Source organism: Delphinus delphis, chromosome 19 (assembly GCF_949987515.2).
Source record: "Delphinus delphis chromosome 19, mDelDel1.2, whole genome shotgun sequence".
NCBI classification, from domain to species: Eukaryota; Metazoa; Chordata; class Mammalia; order Artiodactyla; family Delphinidae; genus Delphinus; species Delphinus delphis.
This window is the reverse complement of record NC_082701.1, coordinates 16,759,055-16,780,828: the sequence shown is the minus strand read 5'-3', so window position 1 is coordinate 16,780,828 and position 21,774 is coordinate 16,759,055. Positions and strand designations below refer to the sequence as shown.

Below are 21,774 nucleotides of genomic sequence, written 5' to 3'. Positions count from 1 at the left end.
GTCAGCGCCGCGAGGGCGCGGGGAGCCGGCTCCGGGAAGGACAGGGGGCAGAGGAGGCGGGGCGAGGGAGGGAGCAGAGGGGCGAGGCGCGGAGGAGGGACCGGAGGGGAGGGGAGAGGAGCGGAGGGGAGGGGACGCCCAGGCGAAGGGGCGGGGAGCCGAGGCGACTAGCGGCGCGGACCGCGGGGGAGGCGGCGGGGGCTAGACGGGCTCCCGGCGGGGGAGAGGCAGCTGCGGGCCGGGCTGAGTCAGAAAGCGGCGGCCGGACTCGCCCGGGAAGGGGAGAGCGAGAGCCCGGCGGGCCGGGGAGCGCGGAGCCGGGCGCCTCAGCCACCCGCGGCGACACAGGAGCCTGGCCGCCCACCCACGCAGCCCGAGCCCTCACCCGCCGGCCGGCCCCTCTGGGATGTCCGAGGGACCCAGGCATCCAGGACGGTGACCGAGCGAGCCCGAGGATGGGACGGCGCCTGCAGCTCCGGCTCGTCAAGGTAAGAGCGAGCCGGTCAGCCCTCGAGCACTGCGGGCCCGCAGCTCCGGGCGCGCAGAGCTAGGTGGGCTATGGGTGTGATGCGGATCACTAGATGTCACTGAGCAGAACTGTGCCCAGGTCCGGGGTCGGCCGGGGTTTGAGGAGCAGCCCAACTCCCTGCCTCTGGACCTTTGGAGCCGGCATTGGGCGGGGGGAGGAGGGGGACGACACTGGCGAAAAAAGAAATCTTTGTGGCGAAGCTGCCGGGAGGTGGGCGTGGGGTGGGGGGGTGTCAGCCCCCCCCGGGTAACCAGCTCAGTGAGGGTAATCGCTCTAAGCTGTGGGAACCGACGCAGGGTTCCCCCTCCCACCCTCCCGGGTAGACTGGGGTCCCGAGACAGGAGGCCCGGCAGAGGGGTTCCCCATCCGCCCCAGCACCGTCTCATCAGGTCCCCCACTCCGCACGCCTCCGCCCTGTTCCTGGGAGCTCCTTCCTGCCCCTGCAAGTCTGGGGAGATAAATGTCCCCGGTGCCTGCGAGCCCTGGATCAATATGGCAATCTCCGGGGTGCAGACCGAGCATCCGGCGGTAGTTAACGTTCCTCCGCCGCCGCCGGCTCGCCCGCAGGAGCACGACGCTGGCTCTCCGAGCCTTTGCACTAGCGGGTCGGTCCCCGCGCCTGCTCGCTCCTGCCCGGGCTCTGGCGACGCGATTCCTGCGTCCGGAGTTTAGGAAAGTCGTCAGACCGCACGTCCACAGCCTGTCCGCTGAAGTTCTGGGGCGGCGGGGTCTGCCTCGGGGCCCGGGGAAGGGCTGGGGCGTCGACACCCGGGCCCGCCGCTAGTGACAGCTGCCACTTCCTGGTGCCGGGCGATTCCCAAAGCGGTTCGGCTTGCGGGGTGTAGGCAAGGAGGCGGCAGCGGAGGGAGGGGTGGGTGGGCCTCGGCGCCGCCGCGGGGGACGCCAGCGCGGCTCTTGCCTGACCCTCCGCAGGGTCAGTGGGGACCGCCAGAGCACAGACAGCAGCTTGACTGGATTCAGCACTTTGACAAGCTATTAACTTCAAAAGAACTGAATGGATTGGGGGGAGGGGTGCGGATTGACTGAATTTCATTTTTCCATCGGTTATTAAACCAACAATACGTATATCAGCACACAAAGTGGTTTGAGTTAAACCACCAAGATTTAAAAATGCAACAGCTGCCGGCTCATCAGTTGAGACATTACTAGTTACCGAGGCTTTCTCCATTCTCTCCCTCCCTCTCCCGAATATATATAAGTTGGTTTTTAAAAATGACTAAGGGTTGGTCTGGTTGAACCCATAGCCCCTCCCCCACTCCTAAACTGAGGACTGGGGGTGAACCCAGAGATTATTTTCTGGGTGATGAAGGAGACCCGGGGAGGGAGAGAGGAGGAGAGACATCCAGAGAGCTTGACTAGATGGCACTGAGCGGGTATATTTTCCAAAAGGCTAGAGTGTAGCAAACCTGGGTCTAAATTCACAAATCAGTTAGACCAAATTCAGCGTTTTAAGTGGACTCAAAGGATTGAACTGTAGGTTTTTGTTTTTGTTTTTGAGTTTACGTGGTAATAGGTAAATGTTCTTTCTCTGGCCTTTCTTAGAATCATGTGCAAGTTTCTGCTTAGAATTATGATGCTCGTCTAAAAGGAAAAACAGTTGTTTTGTTTTTCTGTTGCCGTGTGTGTGTGTTTCCTGCTAGGTGGTGAGATGTGTGCCCTTTCTGTCTGGCCTAATGAACTCAGTAGGTGCTCAGTAAACGCATACTGAATGAGTGAGAGGCAGTGAATGAATGCGCAGCCAATGCGGTTTCAGTTAAATAACTGCTTTTTCCTTTATTCACGTGGCATATACAGCTTGTTGGGTAGTGTTCTACCTGCCTTGCAAATATTAAGTCATTTAGTCCTCATAACAGTCCTGGGAAGTAGGAATTATTACTGAGGCACAGAGAGGCTAAGGAACTTGTTCCTCACTGATCCAGCCAGTGAGTGGTGGAGCCAGAATTCAGAGTCAGGTACTGTGGCTCGAAGGCTTTGCTTTGGTAGCTTTTATCAGAAAATCTTTGAAGCCACTAAAATCTCACCCTAGACTTCTGCCAGATGAGAGAGAGCGCAGGCGGTTTTGTTGGTATCAAAGTCTGAATCTAGGTGGGGTTCATCCAAAATCCGGTGCTGTCCTCAACAACTCAGCCAGGGTTGGGCAAGGATCCACTCTGGGGCCCTTACCATGGGCCTCACACTGTACTGGTTACAGAGAACTGGGGGAGAGTGTGTGTGAATGTGTATGAGTGAGAATGTGTGTGTGCATGGGAGGGTGGTTGCGTATGTCAGTGAGGGAGAAATGATGTGCGTGTGAGTGTGCGTGGATGCCAAGGAGACAGGTGAAATATTGTCTCTGCCCCCACGGGAGGGCCAGGGACCGACCACCTCCGAGTCACCTACCCACCAGCCACAGCTCCTCGCGGGGAGACCCAAGTGTGGCTCAGAGTGGTGGGTTTGGCTGAGTGTGAAGAGTGGAGAAGGCAAGTCCTGGTGGGCGACTAAAGGAAAGTGAGTTCTGCGAAGAGAGAACTGGTTTTATTGCTTTTGTCATAAAAGCAATCTAGCAGTATTACACAAAGTTTGAAAACCAGAGGGGGAAATTATTACAGTCTCACCCTCCTAACACAGCTATTGTTGCCATTTAAAAAATAATCCCTGGGCTTCCCTGGTGGCGCAGTGGTTGAGAGTCCGCCTGCCGATGCAGGGGACACAGGTTCGTGCCCCGGTCCGGGAGGATCCCACATGCCGCGGAGCGGCTGGGCCCGTGAGCCATGGCCGCTGAGCCTGCGCGTCCGGAGCCTGTGTTTTGCAACGGGAGAGGCCACAACAGTGAGAGGCCTGCGTACCTCAAAAAAAAAAAAAAAAAAAAATCCCTGCAGGCCTTTTTTTCAAGTGCATGTTTGGGCACAGCTGTGGCCACTGGGCCCCCTCACTTACTGTCACAACCCAAGTCTGTCCCATGTTATTCCGGAGCCTCCAGAAGGAGATCGTCAACATCTGCATATTCCCTGTGAGGGGATGCTCTTCTGCCACGTCTAAATCTGTGCACATTTGGGCCATTTCCAAATTGCTTCTTTGACAAATAATATGGAGCCGGGTTCTGAGAGGAGCATGGGCAGGAGGGAAAACAAGGGCAAACAAGTGAGCCATGGGGTGTGGGGACTATTGGCATGGCCACAGCCCAGGGGCAAAGTAGGAGAGGGGTGCTGACAGCCAGGCCAAGCTGTCAGGATTTGATATGTCCAGCTCTGGGGAGGGGCATGACTTGGGTCCGTCCAGTTCTTAAGGAGGGCATAGATTTGTGGAAAAGCAGGACACTGACCAAGGGCCGCTGAGGACAAGCTCAAGTGGAAAATCCATTTCTCACCCTCTCTAACATTTGCATCCTCGGAGAGCATCAGTGGTGTTCAGCTGCACAGAAAAAGGAGTTTGGAGGGTCGAAGGTGCCCTTGGCAACACCCCAAGTGCCTGTGGTGCTTACAAGCCCATGGGCCTGAGCCCCGGACATGATGTGACCTAGACGGAAGGGGTTAGGTATAGGGCTGATCATTTTAGAAGCTATTGGGTTGGAAAGACCATCAACCTGGGAGTTGGCAAACCTGACATCAGTCACAGCTATGCCTCTAATTAGCTGTGTGACTTCAGGTAGGTTACCCTCCCTCTCCGAGCTACCGTTTCTCCGTAAACAGGGGTATTTGACTAGACTGTCTTTTACCTTTCACGTCTCTGTGCAAGATCTGTTTCCAGAAACACTCCTTAGGGCCACGACCTCATATGAGAAGAGTGGGGTGCAGCAGATTCAATTCCCAGCTCTGCCCCTTCCCAGCTGCAGGACCTCAAAACTCGGACCCAAGTACCCTCTCTGAGCTTGAGTGTTCCCAGCTATGAAATGGAGGCAATACCTAACTCGAAAGGTTGAGGTAAGGGTGAAATGAGTTAATATACACACAAAGTGCCTGGAACAGCACCTGGCACAGAGTTTGCTTTCAGAAAAAGTTGCAAGGTGCCTGCTCTTCAGAGAAAATGAGATAATGCAGGAAAAAACAACTATAGAAAAAGCTCTTGGACGTTCAACAGGTAGCGTTTTTGCATCTTTCACCCGTCATAGAACTGGGCCTAATAATCAACTGCACGTAATAAGCGTTTCACAAATGTTAGTTGGCTGGCTGGCTGGTGTTATCATCGCTGCTTCCTTCAGTTTAGTATTGCATGATCAGAGTGGACCCGTTGCTGTTCCCAGGAGGTGCAGGTGTCCTGTCCAAACAGACTGAGAGATGCCAAAACCATCCTGGCAGAAAAGCCACCTCTGATGCAGAAAAGACTGGAACTGCCCCCCTTAGGCTCACTATGGTTATGTTAAAAAGAAAAGAAAAGAAAGCAACAAAGAGCCAATGTAGCACCTGGTGATTTGGAGAATCCATTGAGGGTGGGGCCTTGTCTGGTCTGGAGGAGGGCAGGCTGTCAGCAGGTGACCTGGGGCCTTTCTTGTTTCCTCCTCTGTGAAAGGAGAGGGTGGGGTGATCTCTCCCAGCTCTGACTCTACCTAACCATTCATGGCATCAACAGAAGGAAGAGTGAGCCCATTTTGGAGCTAAGGCCAAGTCTTAGCTGCAGTTTTATATTCAATGAATGAATTTGTTAATTACAAATGACTCCTGTCTACTTAGATCCTCGGGGGCCCCTGTCAGCAGAGTCCCTTGAAAGTAACATCATCAAGTCCTTTTTAAATGCTTGTCTTCCGACTTGTCGCTCTCGGCCAGCCAGCCCTCACTTCACCCAACGTGGCAATCAGCATCTTCTTGTGTGGGTGGGAACATCAGGTGAAGCAGATGTGAGCTTGAAACCTGACTCTGCTATGAAGCTAGGTTATCACTTGGAACCTCAGTTTCTTCATCTGTTTAAAAAAAAAGAGGAAAAATAGTATCTACTTTATGGGATAATCATAATGACTTCATGAGATGTCAGGTGTGAAATTAAGCACAACTGCACATTGTCCGGCACACAGTAAGTGCTTAATAACTATTAACAATAGTAGTCACTTAATAAATCTTTACTGAATTTTATCAATTCGAGGAAGAACAGCAAAAGGAGGAGGGGTGAGGGAAAGGGAGGTGGAGGAAGGAGTACTTAGCAATGTAGAATCTCCTCCTGCCCCAGGGTCCTTTTCTTAGACCCTGGGGAGAAGGGATGGGGCCGCCTGCCATCAGCCAAGCTCAAAGGGCAAAGGACAGAGGTGCCTGCTGTTGGCCCTCTGAACATCTCTGACATGTGAAAACATTTGGCATTAGAAGTAGAGACATGGGGACTTCCCTGGTGGCGCAGTGGATAAGAAGGCACCTTCCAATGCAGGGGACACAGGTTCGATCCCTGGTCCGGGAAGTTCCCACATGCCACGGAGCGACTAAGCCCATGCACCACAACTACCGAGCCTACGCTCTAGAGCCCGCAAGCCACAACTACTGAGCCCGCATGCCACAACTACTGAAACCCGCATGCCTAGAGCCCGTGCTCCGCAACAAGAGAAGCCTGTGCACCACAACAAAGAGTAGCCCCTGCTTACCACATACAACTAGAGAAAGCAGGCACGCAGCAACGAAGACCCAATGCAGCCAAAAATAAATAAAATTAAATCTTTAAAAAAAAAAAAGTAGGGCTTCCCTGGTGGCACAGTGGTTGAGAGTCCACCTGCTGATGCAGGGGACACGGGTTCGTGCCCCGGTCCGGGAAGATCCCACATGCCGCGGAGCGGCTGGGCCCGTGAGCCATGTCCACTGAGCCTGCGTGTCCGGAGCCTGTGCTCCGCAACGGGAGAGGCCACAACAGTGAGAGGCCCGCGTACCGCAAAAAAAAAAAAAAAAAAAAGTATAGACATGTAAGGAGGATAATACAAAATGATTAAGTCACTGACGCAAACAATTATTTTAAAACAACTAACTAGATTCCATTAAGCAACAGATTATTAACCATTTCTTTTCAGAGTAATTGGTGTCAACTTCAACAAAACTGAGAAGCTAGAAGGCAGGAGGGGAGGAAGGGAAGGAGGAAGATTTGGGGAATACGGACATGCACTTCCTTTTCTGTGAAATGGGTGTGTTGAGATGCAGTTCTGGGAGATGGGTCCCATGTACACAGAACCCCCGACTCAGTGCTTTAGCCGAATGTGTTTTTTGGCAACTCTCCACCCAGGAGGCATGAATCCATTTCAGGGACAGATGAAGGTGTTTGTGGGTGCTCTTTCTTCCCTATAAACTCAAGCAATATCACAGTCCCTCCCCTGGCCCCGCTGGTCCCCAGGGAGCAGCCCCAGTGAGGTGCTTAGAGATGAGGTTTGTGGGGTGCACACCTGCCCCCCCTTCACCTGTCAATCTGTTCCCATCCTCCAGCCAATCTGGCCGGGAGCCAGGACGCCTAGGTCAAAGCCCAGGACAGAAACTGGCCAGACTGGTCCAGCTGCTTCTGTGCCTGAAGAAGCAGGGAGACGGGGGTTTGTTCTAGGCTGACCGACTGCAATTTGGAGCCCACCCATAGCGAGTTTTAAGAGGTAGTGAGGCTACCCGGAGGCACAGTGGGAGACTTAGTTGAACCTTTCAGCGCTGGGAGGTCAGGCCTTTGGGACAGTGTATTGCTCGGTACCCCTGGCAGGAGCATGGAGCCGTAGAGCTGGAGGGGAGGCTGCCCAGGGTGATGGGCTAGGGCAAGCGATGGCTGCGACATTTCCATTTACAGCAGGGTTTCCCCTGCTTTCATCCGTGTCTCCCCAGCCCCCTTGGCAGGATGTGTGAAGGGCTCCGTGATTTCCAGAGATACCAGCTGTTCCTGGAGCAGCCCCGCCACTGTGCAGACAGAGCTGGGTGGGTTAGGGACGGCCAGGGATGAGGGGCTGGGCTGTGTAGGCTGGAGACGGAAACCAGGCCCAGGAGGGCTTTGGCTACCCTGGGGAAGGGTCGAGGGAAAGCCCCGGGCTGTCTAAGGGGCAGAAGGCCCCCCTGCACTGAGGGCCCCGACCCCACAGTCAGAAGCAAAGGCCCAGCTAGGTGCCCATGGGCCTGCTCAGGATAGATGATTTTATTATTATATAAAATATGGACATGCAGAAAGACAGAAAGAAACCAAAGGTGATGCAGAGACGGAGACCACTGGCTAAAGTTGGCATGAGAGAGAGAGATGAGGACAGAAGGGCCTGGAGGAAAGTGAAGGGAGGAGGGTGGAAGGGAGAGAGAAAGATGTGATAGCAAGAAAAAGGCCTGCGTGTCTTTTTCGGCTGTTCTTGTTTAGTACTTTCCCTTTAGCAGCTAAGTGAACGTGTGCCTCTGGTACTGAGGCCAGAGATGGCCTTTACTGGAAACGCCCCTCTCCATTTCTTTTTTTTTTTTTTTTTTAAGAGTTTCTTTCTTTCTTTGTTTTTTTTGTCTGCGTTGGGTCTTGGTTGCTGCTTTCTCTAGTTGCGGCGAGAGGGGGCTACCCTCCGCTGTGGTGCGCGGGCTTCTCGTTGCGGTGGCTTCTCTTGTTGCGGAGCACGGGCTCTAGGCGCACGAGCTTCAGTAGTTGCAGCACATGGACTCAGTATGTGTGGCTCACGGGCTCTAGAGCGCAGGCTCAGTAGTTGTGGCACACGGGCTTAGTTGCTCCGCGGCATGTGGGATCTTCCCGGACCAGGGCTCGAACCCGTGTCCCCTGCATTGGCAGGTGGATTCTTAACCACCGCGCCACCAGGGAAGTCCCATCCCCCCTCTCCATTTCTTACAAGAATTCCCCCCAATCTCCCTAATCTGTTGCCAGGAGCCTTCCTCAGCCATCAGGGTCAGCAGAGCCCCAGAGAGCAGGGATGCTCTGAGGCGTGCCTTGTGGAGGCTGCGGATGCCTGCCCACGGGAAGGAGCTCCCCCCAACCCCACACCCTCCAGCGACCCCAGGGCTGGGCTCTCCCAACCCAGTCAGAAGGAACAAAGCCTGTTGCCTTTGAGGATCTACCTGGCCCCCATTGTGCAGTCTGTCTCTTTCTTTCTTACACACACACACGCACACGCGCTGGGATCCTCAGGGAGTCATCTGCAGTGTTTCTAATAGCATCCCCCCAACTGCTACCTACTCAGAGGCTGCTGCACAGTTAGACCGATGAGACAGGTGGGCAGCGCCCTCCTGCCCGGGCCAGGGCTGGAGGATTGACTCCCAGAGTAGCAGCTGGGCCCCCGGGGCCCTGGGGTCAGTAGTGGGGGTGGATGGCAGGTTGGACAGCCTCCGTGACCACGCCCCAGGCCGCACATGCCTGGCTGGGAGCCCGAGAGGCTGGTCCTTTGAGGGAGGCCTGTGTCCTGGGCTTGGTCTGAGCCGCTGCCTGTCCGCCTCCTCCTGCCCTTTCCCTCCACTTCGCCCAGCTTCTCTGGCTCTTCACCGAGCGGCCTCTGTGCCCACGCCCACACACGCGACCCCATGGAGTTTTTCTCTCCTACTCTAGGGGTGAAAAAAACAGATGTTCCCCGCATCTCTCCATCGGCTCTTCTGGCCCTCTGCCCCAGCCCTCCTTCCTACCTCCACAGAATACTCATTTCTGCCCGCCGCCTGCCTTTGGCCATAGTATTCCTCCTTCTAGGGCTTCTGTCCCCCCAGTCTCTCTACATCAATCCTGTCTAATAGGTCCACCAAATTCTCCCTGAACCACCACTACCCTCTCCTCCAGGAAGCCCTCCAGTCTAAGTCCATCTCTCCCTGGTCGTTCCTTTGCTTGCCCTCCTCCCCATCATGTGACCCTCTGGCTCACGGTGGAGCCTGGGCTCTCCAACAACAGGGGACCCTGCAGCTCTTTGGTCTGTCCCCCTACAGGATGCTCAAAACATTTACCAGCCAGACCCCGCATGGACCTCTGGTCACTCTCGCCTAACCCAAGCCCTTGTCCCACCATAGATTCTGAGCTCTGCCGGGTCAGGAGGATTCCCTTAAAAATGAAAGCAAAAACAAGACTGTGTCCCGAGCGCCTAACCCAGTACTCCAAGCTCCGAAGGCACACAATAGATGCTGAATTCGATGGAGGGCATCTCCCCGCTGAACATTTATCTGTGTGTGTGGAGGTGCTATGGCGACAGGAGACATGGAAATGACAAGCTAGACAGATAGATTCCCCCGGCTCTGCAAGTGGATTTATGACGCAATGGCTTATCGAGTGCTACGCTGTTGGCGCCATTGAGTAACATTTAGCGATTCCAGCCCTGCCCCACGTTCCATCCCTGGTTCCCGTAGCACTGGAGGCATTTGTCCACATGTAAAAGCAAGGGCAGGGCTTCCCTGGTGGCGCAGTGGTTGAGAGTCCGCCCGCCGATGCAGGGGACGCGGGTTTGTGCCCCGGTCTGGGAAGATCCCACATGACGCGGAGCGGCTGGGCCCGTGAGCCATGGCCGCTGAGCCTGCGCGTCCGGAGCCTGTGCGCCGCAACGGGAGAGGCCACAACAGTGAGAGGCCCGCGTACCGCAAAAAAAAAAAACAAAAAACAAAAAAACCCCCCAAAAAACAAGGGCAGCATTTTGCTTTATGAGGGGTTCGGGCAGGGCTGGTAGGAGACATTGCCAGAAGCAGGTTTGGAGCTGGGCTGAGGACAGAGATGCAAGAACTTTCTCACAACCTGGGGTCCCCAGAGAGCAGGTCCAGGGCACTTTAGTCCCCAGGCAGGGGCTGGGGAGGAGGCTTGGTGGCAGCCTGGGCCTCCCTCCCCGCCGCTGTCCCGGTTCTGCTGGTTACAAGGCAGGAATAGACAGATAAGGCAGAGGTGGGCAGAGGACGCTGGGGGAAGGGAATGAGCCCATTCTTTGTTTGTTTGTTTGTTTGTTTGTTTGTTTGCGGTTCGCGGGCCTCTCACTGTTGTGGCCTCTCCCGTTGCGGAGCACAGGCTCAGGACGCGCAGGCTCAGCGGCCATGGCTCACGGGCCCAGCCGCTCCGCGGCATGTGGGATCTTCCCGGACCGGGGCACGAACCCGTGTCCCCTGCATCGGCAGGCGGACTCTCAACCACTGCGCCACCAGGGAAACCCCAGGAATGAGCCCATTCTTGGCTCCCTCCGTGGGATCTTGTCTCTCAGTCTACATCCCTACCCTCTAGCTCCCTAAGGGTGGGTGTGGGACAGACTTTGGTGTCTTTCTCTCCAGATTGCTGGGCCCCAGTGACCTCACAGTGAACATCACTGCCAGGCTGTGAAACTCCGGGCCCATGCAGTGGCACATGTACATCCCTGAGAAGCAGAGCATCCCTGGGGGAGGAGAACTGTGCCTAGAGCTGAGGAAGCAGGAGGCCTGGGATTGGGGCCGGCTCCGCCACTTCCTGGCTGGGTGACCTTGGGCAAGTTACACAACCTCTCTGGGCTTGGTCTTCCTCTGGACCATGATGGAGAATAAAGGAGGAAATGCCTGTGTGCTGAGGGGCCTGTCCCCCCTGAAGCTCAATGAGTGGGACCTGCTGCTTTCCCTGGTGAGGTCCCTCCCCCAGCCTCCACTCTGTCCCCCATCCCCCCGACTCCTCCCCTTGCCACTGAGCCCAACTAGTACTCAAGACCCTCTTCCTCCATGGGGCCTTCCCTGATGAGCCGGCCATCGTGTGCTCTCCTCCAGCCAAAGCAGGGCTTCTCACACTAGCTGTAGGGAAGGCCCACGTGGGTCTTTCCAGTCCATGTGGTCCTGTTGTGCATGACGACCATGCAGCCTGCATCCCGTGACTCTTCTGGAGCGCTGGACAACATCTGAAGTGGTCTAGACCCTGTTCAGTGAGATCACAGCCAAGACAACTTCGTATCGGCGTTCCCAGATGCTCACTCTCAGTAATGAACAGTCTGCAGTCCCGCACAGTCCCCACCACCCTTTCAGCAGCGCTGATCTAAACCCCTCCTTTGGGGCCAGGATTCATAGCCCAGAGTCTCTGGTTCACTTTTCAAGGGAGTCTGGCTGCCGGCCAGCCCTGTACCTGGGCGCCTCCTGCTGTAAGACTCGGTGCTGTAGCAGCTGGGCTGGGCTGCCGGAAGCAGGAAGAACCCCTGTCCAGGAGGGTGGAAACCTTCGGTTTATTCAGAGCCCTTACCACCCGGCAGATTCTGGGTGGGCCCCTTCCCCCGCTTCGTTCTCACTCATCAACCCGCACATTATCACCCACCAAGGTCGGGGCAGGGGTTGGGGAGACACATGACAGTCACAGAGCTCTGGTGAGACACGGGAAGCCCTTCCTCTGTGGTGGGCTCATCCCAAGGCTCACGGGACTCAGCCCCACGCTGGTTCTAGCCCTCGTCCCTGGACTCACCCAAGATGAGGGAGCACGACTTCTCCAGGGTCAGCTCTGCCTTCTGCTTCCGAGGAGCTCGCCCAGGGGGCACACCGGGCAAGCCCTGGTTCACGGCTCCAGGAAAAGGCTGCCTACGTGCCCTCCCTATGCTGCTTGATCCCCAGCGTTGGCTGTACCCACAGGTGGCCACCTTCCTGCTTCGTCTGCATCTCCTGTGCACACCCTCCAGGAGGAGGCCTGGGGGCTCCAGGACAGCAGTGAGGGGAAGGACCTCCCATCTCCCCACCTGGCCAGGAGGGGTCATTCCCAGCAGTCTCCTGCCTTTGGGCTGAGGCTAGGAGGTGGGGGAATGCCGGGTCCAAGGCCACAGGGTGAGATCAGGGCCTCTTCCTGTCCTGCAGGCTCCTCCCTCGTGTCCTCTCATTCTTTCCAGCATTCTCCTTCCCATCACCATCTTCCTTCCACACTCCCAGCTTCCATGATGGGCAGGCAAGTGAGCGTTTTCAGAGCTCGGAAGGAGCTGCAAAACCCTCCACCCCAGGGTTTCCGCTGCTCAGCGCCGTTGACATTTGGGACCAGGTAGTTCCTTGCTGTGGGGCTGCCCGTGCATCTGAGGTTGCATCTGAGTGTCCCGGGTCTCTAGCCACAAAATGCCAGTAGCTCCTCCTAGCTGTGGCAACCAAAACTGTCTCCAGATGGTGCCTCGTGTCCCGTGGGGGACAAAATTGCCCCCACTTGAGAACTACTGGGCTAGTGCAGTTCCCCTCAATTCTGGTGACCCTTCAGAATCACTTGGAGAACATTCAAAAAACGGAGAGGCTCCCAAGTTTCCCCTCAGGCCTGCCGAGCCCAGCTCTCTGAGGTGAAGCCTGAGAAACAGAATTTGTGTCTCTAGCCTGCCAGGCATTGTCTGAAACTTCTGATTGTGGCTAATTCACTTCTTTCACAGACAAAGAAACAGGCAGGGCCATTGCCCCGCTTATGGTTGATTAGACAGCTATTCCCAGTCTCTGCCCTGAACCTCCCTGCTCGCTGGGGTTGGGTGGTCCAGCAGCCCCCTCTAAAGCACCCTCATGGCCTTGGAAGGCAGTCACTTGTCCAGGAAAAGCAGCCTCAAAACCTTTCGCAGTTTTCTAACAGAAATTAATTTCCAGCCGTCAGATCGTTTCACTCTACCCCCCCCCCGCCCCGACCCTCTTCACATCCCTTTTAAAACGCAGCTTCTTAAAGGACGTCACTTTGCTGCTGACACTGAGATCTCCCTCACTTTACACTTGTCAGAGAGCTGACTGAGCGAGAGCACAACTGATAGTGGCACCTGCGTGGCTGGCGTCTCCGTGCTGTCCCCAACCTCGGCTCTGTCTCTCCGAGTAGCAGATGCCTCTCCCACCCCCTCAGGGACCGGTTCCCAGTGTCTGGGAGAAGCTCACAGCTCATGGCTGAGCAGTTCCCAGGGTCAGGGGCTGGATCAGAGCCCCGGTCGGGCTCCATTCCCTTGCGAGAACCAAACTCCACCCTTCCTGAGCCCCCAGCTGACAGGGCCCCACTGGTGTCTACCCCCCAGTTCCCACTGCCAGCTTTCGGGGATCCAGGCTGTGGCCCGGAGCTAGAGGTCAAGAGGCAAAGTAACCTGTCCCTCCTCCTTTGGAGGATCCATGCAGTGGTGGGGCCTAAGAAGGGAGGCCGGACAGGCAGGGAAACAGGCTGACCTGCCCAGGGGTACAGCCCCAGGATCGGAGCATCTGTATGGTGGGTAGATAGTAAAGGCTCCACTTCTTGGGGTTGAGAAGGATTAAATGAGAAAAATCACAGGGTCTGGCCCTGTGCAAGTCTTCAGTCAAAGCTGGAATTTAGAAGAAGAAAGGAAGGAAGGAAGGAAGGAGAGAGGGAGGGAAGAAGGGAGGAAGGAAAAAGAAAGGAAGGGAAGGGAAAGGAAGGGGAGGAGGAAGAAATAATGGAGGCTAGGGAAGACTGAGACCGGCGGAGAGCTTAAGACCAGGAGAGAGAGGAAGATGTGTAGGAGGGACACCAGGAGGCCGAGAAGGCACGAGCTATGAGAAAATGTTAATGAGTGAATCGAGAGCGAATCATATCAAGAGGAGGAGAGGAAGAATGTGTGAGCAGCAGAAAAGGAGGCTAGACCAGGATGGGAGGTCAGCGGTGCTCCAGGGCACTGCCCGCCCCCCACCTCCCTTCCCTGCTCTCAGCAAATCTGCATCAGCGACAGTGATGCAAACTTTACTTTCGCAGGTGTCTGCTGGCTCCTGGGAATGGAGTGGTGGTGGAAAGTGGGTGTGCACACCCTGGGTGGAGAGGCAAACCAGTCAGGGGGCGCTTCTGGAGAGACAGGCCGAGTCAGGAAGGAAGCAACTTATACATACATAGTCGAGTAATACTAATCACTACCGTTGGTTAACAGCTTACCGTGTGTTTGGACCTGTGCTGTGTGAAACGCACCATATTGTTGAATCTCTCCAAAAGTTTTAGAATATAAATACTTCATCCCTATTAGCGCCATTTACAGATGGGGAAACTGAGGCTCAGGGATGTTAAGTGATTTACCCAAGGTCACATTGGTAGGAGGGGGCAAATAAAAGATTCCAGTGTGGATCTCTCTGGCCTCAAAGTTAAAGGTCTGAATTTCTACTCTCCTGTAAAACCTGGAGTCAGAGCATATTCAGACCTGGAAAGGAGTGTAGGAAACACTACCCTCCTCACTTCACAGGTGAGGAAACTGAGGCGGGGGGGGCGAGGGAAGGAGACTTGTCCATAGTCACAGAGCAAGTTTGCCAGATTCGGAACAGGAGCACAGCCCTGCACTTTCCACCCCCAAAACACTTTTTCCTTCAGCACAGCCTCCTGGAGTCCAAGGTGGAGATCAATGCAGGAAGGAAGACCAAGGGCAAAAGAGAGCTCCTGGTGGGCAGGGGGAAGAGATGCAGGAAAACGTGAACCCATCAAAATGTCCAGGTGCGACCCCATGGTGAGAGGGGACAGAAAATGAAAACCCATCCATTCATTCACTCTGTCAGTCATTCATTTATTCATTCAACAAACATGTATGGGGGCCCACTCTGTACCAGGGGTACAGAATTACCCCTAAGGGTACAGAATTAGCCAAACACAGACCCTGCCCTCAGGGAGCTTATAACCAATGGGACAGCATATCTGGGACCCTTGGAGGGGAATGTGTGAACTCCAGAGCTGGGGTGTCTCAGGTCCTCACTGCCCTTAGGGTGGGTGAAGCAGGTTTCAGCTCTGCTGTGGGGCCTCGTTGTGTGAGCAGAGGAGTGAAGTAGCAGGGAAGGGGGCAGGGTGTCTCCTGAGCCCAGGGCTGCAGGGAGAAGACCTGAAGGTGGGAGCACCCAGGTGTGCCCCACTCCCTGAAATGTAGGCGGGAGATCTTCCTTCCCATTTTTTCCTCTCTGCACAACAGCGATTTAAGTTAATTAAGTGGAACAGTAAATTCTTTCTCAACTGCCTAGAACAGAATAATCTTTCACTGCTCACCCACTTTGGGGAAAGCACAGGCTCTTTGCTTTGAGGTGGCGACAGGCTGTGGCTGTCCTGGGGCAGGATGGGGAGAAAAGGGTGGTTGGGGGCAGAAGTCCTGGGCAGTCAAGAGGGCTGAGAATGGACATCTAGCATCACCACCCTCTGTCCCAAGTCTGGTTTTATGCTGGCTAGTCTTTAGAGCACCTCTGCGTGGATTAGAAAACGCCCCCCCCGCCCGAGGGTCCCGGCTCTGCTGATGCAGAGCCTGCAATTCTAGCCCCCAGAGACCTCTCCACTTGGCACCTCTGTGCAGGGCAGAAATTGCACAATTGCCTGTGGGCTCTGTACCTCCCCTGTATTGTCATTCCGTCACTACAGATATATCCCCTGTAGGCACACAGGCTTCAGAAGAGTTGATTGCATGTGTTTTATTTCTGCAAACCAGATCCTCATTTTTAAATCCAATGGGGAGCCAGCTTTCTAAAGAGATCTTGATTTATGATCCCTCTTCTTTTTCATATTTAGATTTTTTTTCTCTCGGCTTTGCTTAAAACAGGCTATACCTTGAAAACCACATCTCTGATAAAGGGTCACTATCCAAAATATATAAGGAACTCATACAACTCAATAGTAAAAAAAAAAAAAAACCCAAAAAACAAAAACAAGCCCCACAAATAATCCAATTAAATCTGGGAAATGCAAGTAAGAAACACAATAAGATTTCACCTCACATCTGTTAGAATGGTTATTATAAAAAAGCCGAGATAAGCGGCAGGGAGGATGTGGAGAAAAGGGAACCCTTGTTCACTGTTGGTGAGGATGTAAATTGGTGCAGCCACTGTGGAAAATAGTATGGAGTTTACTCAAAAAGTTAAAAATAGACTGCCATATGATACAGCAATTCCACTTCTGGGTATGTATCCAAAGGAAATGAGATTATTCCCTTGAAGAGATAGCTGCATCCCCGTGTTCATTGCAGCATTGTATACAATAGCCAAGCTGTGGAAACAACCTAAGTGTCTATAAATGGATGAATAGATAAAGAAAATGTGGTATATACGTACAACAGAGTTTTTTTTTAAATTGGAGTATAGTTGCTTTACAATGTTGTGTTACTCTCTACTGTGCAGCAAAGTGAATCAGCTCTATGTATACATATACGCCCTCTTTTTTTGGATTTCCTTCCCATTTAGGTCACCACAGAGCACTGAGTAGAGTTCCCTGTGCTAAACAGTAGGTTCTCATTCGTTATCTATTTTATACATAGTATCAATAGTGTATACATGTCAGTCCATACAATGGAATATTATTCTGCCATAAAAGGGAAGGAAATCCCGCCATGTGTGACAACATGGATGAACCTTGAGGGCATTATGCTGAGTGAAATAAGTGAGACAGAGAAAGACAAATACCATATGATCTCACTTATATACGTGGAATCTAAAAAAGTCGAGGGCTTCCCTGGTGGCGCAGTGGTTGAGAATCCGCCTGCCAGTGCAGGGGACACGGGTTCGAGCCCCGGTCTGGGAAGATCCCACGTGCCGCGGAGCAACTAGGCCCGTGAGCCACAACTACTGAGCCTGCGCGTCTGGAGCCTGTGCTCCACAACAAGAGAGGCCGCGGTAGTGAGAGGCAAATAAATAAAAAGTCGAACTCAGAGAAACAGAACAGATTGGTGGCCACCAGGAGTGGAGCGGAGGTGTGGGAATGGGTGAAGGTGGTCAAAGGTACAAGCTTCCAATTATGAATGAATACATTCTGCGGGTATGATGGACAGCATGGTGACTATAGTTAACGATACTGTGTTATATATTTGAAAGTTACAAAGAGAGTAGATCTTAATAGTTCCCAACACACACGCGTGCACACACACACACACACACACACAATTGTAATTACGTGAGATGATGCATGTATTAACTAATCTGATCGTGGAAATTTTTTTGCGATATATACGTGTATAAAATCATTATGTTGTACACCTTAAACTTATACAATGTTATACGTCAATTACATCTCAATAAAGCTGGGAAAAAAAGCCACGGCCCAGAGCAAAGCAGACTCAGGATGGTCAGATATTCGGGTTGTGGAGCCAGGGGACCCCAGGACCCAAGAGGAGTGGGCCTTCCTTCCTCGGCCAGCAGACGGCAGTGTCCACTGGGGGTCTTGCCTCCCAGGGATGATTGCAATCTTGGCTTCACTGGGGAGCTGGGGGGCCTCTCTGTGCTCCAAGTCAGGATCTGCCACAGTCTCGTGGGCCAGGGAAGGCAGCCAGGCTCAGGTTCATCCCCAGCTACTGAAGTTCCTCCACTGAGCCGGTGCCTCCGAGGTCTCACTTCCCCTCTCTGGGCCCGTTTCCATACCTACAAATGGTGAACTGACCGGCTGTGACAAACTGATGCTCTGGAATCCACGTTGGCACTCCAGGCCTGAAGGACCCACCGCAGCCCGGTGTCTGGGCCCTTCCGCAGATGGCCTGGCCAGTCTCCTCAAGCTCAGGACCCTCCCCTTGCCTGGAAAGCCCTCTCTTTCCTTCTTACAGTCTGTGCCCACTCTGCCATTCTCAAAGTCACCTCCCCCAGGAAGCCTGCCCACACCATCCCCTTGTGCTGAGCCCTCCTGTAATCCCATGGTCCGCCTGTGCTCAACAACACCTTGCCTTGCCATTCTCCTTTTAGTGTGTGTGTGTGTGTGTGTGTGTGTGTCTGTGCATCCTTCCCTGCCTCTTCTGAATTCTTCTCCTTTTTTCCAAATCAAGGAGTCCTGGACTCCTTGAATGTAGAATCCCAGTTCAGCAAGGGGCTCAGTGAGATCACTTAATCTGGTGGTTTAAAAAAACAAGAGACAAAAATCAAAACAACTTTCCTTCTAAGCTGAAAAATCCCTTTTCAAAGGAAAGCTTACAGAGAAGGCAGAACAGTCTGACAGAGTGAAGCAGAAGGCCTTGGTCCTGCTGCAGCCCCACTCCCCGGGGCCTGGAAGGAACACCAGGACCAGCCTGCTCTAGTCCAACCCTCTCTGTAACCAAGGAAGATTCAAGGGCCCAGAGTGACCAAGTCATGATAGTGACCCCATGGGCGCTTCTAGAAGACTTTAAATTTCAGAAAGCATCTTCCTCCTTTTCTCCCCCCTCCCCAGGTGAGCTGCGTCCCTGTGATGCAGGAAAGAAAGATCACATTGCCCAGAGGGGCCAGGTGACTCGCCCAAAGTCACACAGTTAGTAGTAGCAGGATGGGGCTCAGAACTCAGCAGAAGGGGGAGGAATCTTGCTGAAAGATCGCTCGCAAATGCTGCAGCTGTGGTTCTGCCCGAGGGCCAGCTCAGTCCCTGGCTCCTAGGGAGGGTTTTCTTGGGGCCTCTGAGGGCCCTCCCAGGCTGAGCATCAGAAGGTGTTGTGTAGGGGAGGGAAGGCAGGCCCCCGTCTCTTTGCTCCTCATGAATCTGGGGAGATGAGCGCGGCCCCTGGTGCCAACAGTGGCCCTTCAGGATTCTTGCTGAAAGGTTAATTACCAGACCATCCCATCAAAGGAAATTGCACTTCTGTGCCTTAAAAACCAAACTGAGCTTCAGCAACATAGTTATTTATGGGCTCTAATAAGCATTTTCTGGGTGTGATTAACCTTTATGCCAAAGTCACACTGGGAATGAGGATGGCAGCTTCAATTCTAGCCACGCTGTGTGCTGGCCGGGGGGTGGGGGCATGTACGGCTGCTGGAGCAGCCTGGAGCCGGCAGGCAGCTGTCACGCTCCGGCCCGCCCACCCCGCCCTCTCCGTGGCTCCTGCGCCCTTCCCTCCCTCTCTGCCCATCGCTTCTTCCCCTGCCCTGCCCTGATCCATCCCCCTCCGTCCTTCATCCACTTGAAAGACAGACCTGATCGCCTGCTTCCTGGGCCCTAGTCTCCACTCAGCTGCTAAAAACAGTTCCGTGACCTTGGGCACCTCAACTATAAAACCCCTGTAAAATGGGGAGCATGGAACTTGCTCTGTGTGCTTTCCGCAGCACAGTGCCCCTTCCGTGTCAGCGACCCCTGGGTCCCAGGACGGTCAGTTTATGCGATGCTGTAATCGAGCCACAGCACGCCCTTGACCTTCTCAGAGGTAACATTCCGGCTTTGGCTCTCTGGCAAGGGGAGAGATTTGCAGCTGAGGTGCGGGTTTTATTTGGGGGCCTCGGGGCTGCCAGGCTGGCACACAGAAGTGAGGCTCTACCTCCTGAGTGAGCCTAGCGCCTGCCAGCTTCAGATCCTCAGTCCCATTTTGGTTTTCTCTCCACCTCACCAAGTCCTGAGAGCTTGGTTTGTCAAAAACGGTTCTGAAAGGAGAGCCAGCGGCTAGGGCTGATGACAGAGGGGTCCAAGAAAGTGGCGATTCTTAGGTCAAAACCACTTTTGGTTTACTTTGAGAGAGGATGACATGTCCAGTTTGGTGAAGCCCAGGCCTCTGATGTGACCCTACTCACCACATGCTCCAGCCATATTTTTTGGAGTGCTAGACCTCACCACGGAGCGAAGGAAGCTCTTCACCCTCCCCAGGAAAACGGCCAGCATTACACGCAACATTCTGCATTAAATTACAGGGTTTCATCCCCTCCCCTGCCTCGTGTTTGTAGACACCAGAGTAAGAATTCACAGCTTTAGCAGAACACAGACAACAACCTTGAAACTTCGGGGGCTTGTCCCTACAGTGCAGTACTCTCCTGTTGCTGGAGTTGGAAAACTAGTGAAAGTTGAAGAGGAGATCAACGTACGGTAGAAGGAAATACACAGGAAAACTCTGGACTTTTCATGAAACTGTGATTCAGGAATAAGCCAGGAGCCTTGACAAACCCTTCCGCAGAGCCAGAGGTGTCACAGGCCCAGATTCTGTACAGAGCCAACATTTCCTGAGGGGAGAGATTGGTTTGGGAATTTGAAGAAACGTTTTTCTGTGCATAGTGCAAAACGGGCCCTCTATCGGGAGAAAATGACTTTGTGAACCAGCACATCCAAGGAGAGGTAAGGGTCAGGGTTACAGTTAGCCAGCCAAGGACAGGCTCCATCCCGTGGCATTTGCTTTGGATTCATGATGAATCTGCACGCGCCCTGCTCCTCTGTGAACCCCAGGACATTCAGAGGCGAGGCTAAGACCTTCTGGCTGGTGTATTTGCCATCTAATTAGAACCCTGGGGCGTAAGTGCATTGCACTGAGGCAATTCCGTGCATTTGGGACTAGTCTGAATTCTCTGATTGCCAGGGTCTAGAGCATGTACGGAGGGGACCTGGGCACATTGACGAGGGACCGAGTTGCTTTGCTTTGGAGGGTCGGGGAAGGTGCTGCCGCGGGGAGGGGCTCTGGACCTGGCGTTTGAGGACTGCAGACTTCACCAGGTGGGCCAGGGTGATGAGGGGGCAAAAGTGTGCAGACACCAGCAGGACCCCACGTGCTGGGGAAGCAATAAGTAATTCCACGTGAATAAAACGTGGTGTGCTTTCAAGGAGAACGGGAAAGACCGAAACACAAAGCACAGCTTCAGGCTTAGAAGGACAGCGATGGAATGCCAGGCGGCAGGGCTGACATTTTCACCTCGGTGTTACCGGTTCCTTTAATTTGCCTGCGGCTGAGCTGCCTCTGGGAGCCCCATTTCCACGCTGTGTGTGTACACGTGTGTCTGTGCTGGGAGGTGGCAGAGGCAGGGGTGCGTGGCAAGCCGTGGGTGGGGGTCTCTCGTCCCCTTCTAGAAGAGGCCTCTGGCCATCCCAGCTGACTGGCCCTCTCTGGGGACAGCTCAGAGCTGGGTCCCCGCTGCCTGTGCTGAGCCGAGCAGCAGGTCTGTCAGCGAGGACACAGCTCTCCGCTCGGCGTGCAGGAGCCAGTGGCAGGCCTGGTGGCTTCCTCCTCTCTCCGCTTCTGCGTTCTGAAGTGGAAAAGGAGGGTAAAGATATTTCGCCATCTCTCCGGGGACAGTGAAGTTTAATTAGTGATTAATAAAGTGTTGGAAGTTCCTTGGGGCCAGAGAGATGAATGGGTTTGTTCTAAGCACTCCCGAGTCCCAGGAGCGAGTTAGCTGACCCCAGCGCCGTGGGCTGAGGCCAAGCGCTGGGCACGGGATGGGGGTACAGGGCCGGGGGGTGGACCTCGGAGCCTGGAGCTTGGCCCGGAGCAGAAAGACCCCTATGATGTGACAGGAGGAGTGTGCCAGCGAGGGGATAAACGAACCCACTGCGGACTCAGGCACAGCACTGAGGGGACAACGTGGGGGAGTCATCGGGGTCAAGGGGGGCTTCCTACAGGAGGTGTGGGTGGAACAGATCCTGACCAGGAGTGGGGAGCATTCGAGTCCATCTTGGGTGGGAGAGCGGGGAGCAGGGTCTGTCTTTGTCATCAGACGGCGGGAGTGGGCAGGTGGGTGGCACAGGTCGTGAGGGTCTGGGGCGCAGGGTGGAGGCCAGTTTGGGAAGAAGGTACGGGAGCAACAGGGTCAGGACTTGGGTGAGGCAAGTGAGGCACTTTTCTCAAG

At 54.3% G+C, this 21,774-nt stretch overlaps 1 protein-coding gene across 4 annotated transcripts in view; it reads left to right on the top strand.

The window, feature by feature from the left end:
• Positions 1 to 360: 360 nt before the first annotated feature.
• Positions 361 to 21,774, top strand: part of CRHR1 (corticotropin releasing hormone receptor 1) — a 51,687-nt gene continuing 30,273 nt past the window's right edge. For all 4 annotated transcript variants that reach the window (XM_059997875.1, XM_059997873.1, XM_059997874.1 and 1 more), the window contains exon 1: positions 361 to 488. In XM_059997875.1, coding sequence (XP_059853858.1) covers positions 456 to 488 — 33 coding nt within the window. In that variant the 5' untranslated portion in view covers positions 361 to 455. The remainder of the gene's footprint in view (positions 489 to 21,774) is intronic.